Source organism: Mizuhopecten yessoensis, unplaced genomic scaffold (assembly GCF_002113885.1).
Source record: "Mizuhopecten yessoensis strain PY_sf001 unplaced genomic scaffold, ASM211388v2 hete_36151024, whole genome shotgun sequence".
Classification (NCBI taxonomy): Eukaryota; Metazoa; Mollusca; class Bivalvia; order Pectinida; family Pectinidae; genus Mizuhopecten; species Mizuhopecten yessoensis.
In genome coordinates, this window is record NW_018485830.1 from 1 (window position 1) to 3,863 (window position 3,863).

The 3,863-nt window shown below is 46.1% G+C and overlaps 1 protein-coding gene across 1 annotated transcript; it reads left to right on the top strand.

The window, feature by feature from the left end:
• Nucleotides 1-1,017: 1,017 nt before the first annotated feature.
• Nucleotides 1,018-3,754, top strand: LOC110444964 (the record flags this gene model as incomplete). The annotated part of the gene is made up of 1 exon (XM_021489325.1): nucleotides 1,018-3,754. A coding segment is annotated over exon 1 (2,700 nt), but the record flags the coding sequence as incomplete, so codon positions are not given.
• Between the last annotated feature and the right edge of the window lie 109 nt (nucleotides 3,755-3,863).

Below are 3,863 nucleotides of genomic sequence, written 5' to 3' on the forward strand. Positions count from 1 at the left end.
ATTTAGTATTTTGTTGAACTTATACGTTATTGAGTTTTCTTTTCCTTAATTGGAGATCAACCTCGCTTGTCCCGCGTTACAAAATTGGTGGCAGCGGTGGGATCAGTCACGTTTGTCTCTTTTGGGATTGGAACACCAATAGTGTTATATGATAGTGTAAGAAAAACATTCCTTGGATAGTTGTTGATGCGCGGTTTGGTTTTGGTCGCTAGTGTTATTTGCTGTTATTACGTACCTGGAGGTTGCTGCATGCGACAGGTAAGTACAAGAATTGCGAGTTCCCGAGGACCAAGCGAAGCCTGTTTGGTAAGTGTTACCCTGTGCTGTTTATCTGTGCAGTCTTATTTTGTCTTTTTCCTTTGTGTGCTACCCCCTGTTTGTTTTTCACCATGACATCGATAAGGGACTTAATGGAGGTAGGAAAGGATTTAGGGTATAGGGATTCGGAGCTTCAGAGCTTTGTGAAATCAGAACAAGCTCGGGAGAGAGATGAAAGGGAAGCAGAAAGGGAACGGAAGAAAGCCGAGGTAGAAGAGGCAGTGCAGTTGGAGAAAATTAAACTCGGAACTGCAGCTGAGTTGGATAAGTTAGGGAGGGAACGTGCAGACCGGGAAGAAGCACAGGCCGAGAGAGAACACAAAAGGAAAATGAAGTTACTCCAGGCGGGTTCTACCGATGCTACTAACGCAGTTGGTCAAGTCCCACACCAGCAGGTGCTAGAGGACCTAAGCTCCCATCCTTCGAAGATGGGAAAGACAACATAGACGCCTACATAGAACGATTCGTTCGGTATGCATCAGCGCAACGATGGCCTCAGAATCAGTGGGGAGCTAATCTTGGAGCTTTACTGAAGGGAAAGGCTTTAGACGTTTTCACACGTTTGTCAGTGGAGGATTCTTTGAATTTTGACACTCTCAAGAAAGCACTCTTACGGAGGTTTGAGAAAACCGAAGAGGGATTTCGGAAAAGCTTCAGATATGAGAGACCGGATCCTGGTGAAACCTTTGGTCAATTTGCGATTAGGTTGGACGGATATTTGCAGAAGTGGGTTGAAATGACGAACACACAGAAGGCATATGATGATCTGAAAGATTTAATGGTAAGGGACCAGTTCCTGCACTGCTGTGGAAAGGAACTGGCGTTGTTTCTCAGGGAACGCGTTCCAAAATCAATGCAAGAGATGGCGAGATTGGCAGATCAGTTTGCCGAGGCCAGAGGAGCGAAGACTAACGCGATGATGGCGCGACCGTCGAAATCTGGTGACAAGCAACACAACGCTAACTCTTCTGACTACAAGACCAGTGATAAGAAAGAGAACTCTGCTGCGAAGGGTCCAATGTGTTTTAAATGCTTCCAATCAGGACACAAATCCTTCGAATGCCCTAACAAGAAGTCGGGAAACCGGGTAGCTGGAATGACAGAAACTGTAGAGACAGAAGGCAAGATACAGACAACAGATTACAGAACCGTGGTGAATACAGGACATGCTTCTGTAGCTGGAAAGGCTAAAGGAAAGCGCAAGAACCAAAGAAGGAAACATTATGGTGGTTCGTCGTGTGTTGTCAGCACAAACACCCCGGCGCTTAGCGAGTCTTGCAACGCTGATTTATCCGTAGCGACGAGTATGCCTGTTGTAAGGGGATGCATTGGAGAACGCTTCGTGACTGTCTTACGAGATAGTGGCTGTAGTGGAGTTGTGGTAAGGAGGAGTTTGGTGAAGTCTTCGCAAATGACGGAAAGGAATCAGTTGTGTTCTCTAGCAGATGGATCCCGTATACAAGTTCCCATCGCGGAAGTGGAAATTGATACACCATATCTTACTGGATCAGTAAAAGCCTGGGTACTTGACACTCCTCTATATGATGTGATTATTGGAAATGTGGATGGAGCCAGGCCACCTGATCGCCCAGATGGGAGTTGGAAACGGATCGAGGATACTATACAAGCTGTGGAGACGAGGGCTCAGCGTCAAATGAGAGATCAAGGTTGTAAACCCTTGAAGGTACCTCAGAGGTTAAAAGACCTTGGTGATGTAGAAAACCTGAAGAAAGAGCAACAGGAAGATGAGTCATTGAGCAAAGTTCGGAAGCTGGCTGAAGATGGGAACATTGTAGAAAGGAACGACGGTGGTAAGTCAGTGGTGTACTATCACAAGGGTTTGCTGTACAGGAAATTCCACAGTCCTAAGGTGTCGAATGGCAAGACCTTCCGTCAGTTGGTGGTACCTCGCAAGTTTCGTCCGGCTGTACTCAAACTAGCGCATGATTCTATTATGGCAGGACATCAAGGAGGGAAGCGAACTGCTAGCCGTGCCTTGACAGAGTTCTTTTGGCCGGGATTGCAATCTGATGTAGTTCGTTACTGCAGGTCATGTGATGTGTGTCAGAGGACAGTACCAAAAGGGAGGATTACAAAAGCACCTTTAGGATCAATGCCTTTAATTGACACCCCATTTAAGAGGATTGCCGTAGACTTGGTAGGACCATTGCAACCAGCAACAGACAGAGGAAATCGCTTCATCCTCACCGTTGTGGACTACGCAACGCGATACCCGGAAGCGGTAGCCCTCAGGGGAATAGAAACTGAGAGAGTGGCAGAAGCCTTGGTCGACATCTTTAGTAGAGTTGGTGTGCCATCGGAGATGTTAACCGATCAAGGAGCGCAATTTACATCCGGGATGATGAGGGAGGTCAGCCGTCTTTTGTCCATTCGTCGCCTTACTACGACCCCGTACCACCCAATGTGTAATGGGCTAGTAGAAAGGTTCAACGGAACACTCAAACAGATGTTGCGCCGTATGTGTTCCGAGAGGCCAAAAGATTGGGACAAGTATTTGAATGCCTTGCTTTTCGCCTACAGGGAAGTACCCCAAGAGAGTTTAGGTTTCTCACCGTTTGAACTGCTCTATGGGAGAACGATCAGAGGTCCGATGATGATTCTGAAAGAACTATGGACGAAGGAAGTACCAGATAACGAAGTTAAAACCACTTATCAGTATGTAATGGACCTACGGGAGAGATTAGATGAGACTTGCGAATTGGCAAAAGAACAACTAAGAACAGCAAGGGTGAGCCAACGGAAATACTACAACAAAAAGGCCAAGGACCGACAACTCGATGTAAACGACAAGGTGCTTATACTACTGCCAACTAAGACCAATAAGCTGCTGATGCAGTGGAGGGGTCCATACATTGTGACAGCGAAACGGGGACCGATGGACTATGAAGTAGACATCGGAGGCAAGAAAAAAACATTGCACGTCAATATGTTGAAGAAGTACTTTGAGAAAGACGTGGAAGCAGCAGGAAATATTGGAAGAATCTTTTGTTGTGTAACTGCGGCTGTAGTGCACGAGGATGAGTTAGAACCAGAATGCCATCGGGAATTGGAGTCATTTCCAGTGCGGGCAGGAAAAGAAGGAATTGAGGATGTCAATGTATCTGAGCATCTCACCACTGAACAGAGGAAGGATGTCAATAATCTTCTATCTGAGTTCAAGGACGTTATGACGGATAAACCTGGAAGAACCAACCTTGCAAGTCATGATATCATCACAACGACAGACGATCCAGTGAGGGTCAGGCCTTACCCACTTCCTTTTAACACGAAGAGTATAATCAAGGAAGAAGTGGAAAGTATGCTTGAGATGGATGTAATAGAACCGTCCATGTCCCCATATTCTGCGCCAGTCGTTATGGTCAAAAAAAAGGATGGGAGTAATAGGTTTTGTATAGATTTCAGGAGCTTGAATAAGGTAACAGTGTTTGATGCGGAACCTATGCCCAACACCGAGGATATTTTCTCCAGACTTGCAGGGTGTTTCTATTTTTCAAAGCTTGACCTTACCAAGGGGTATTGGCAGG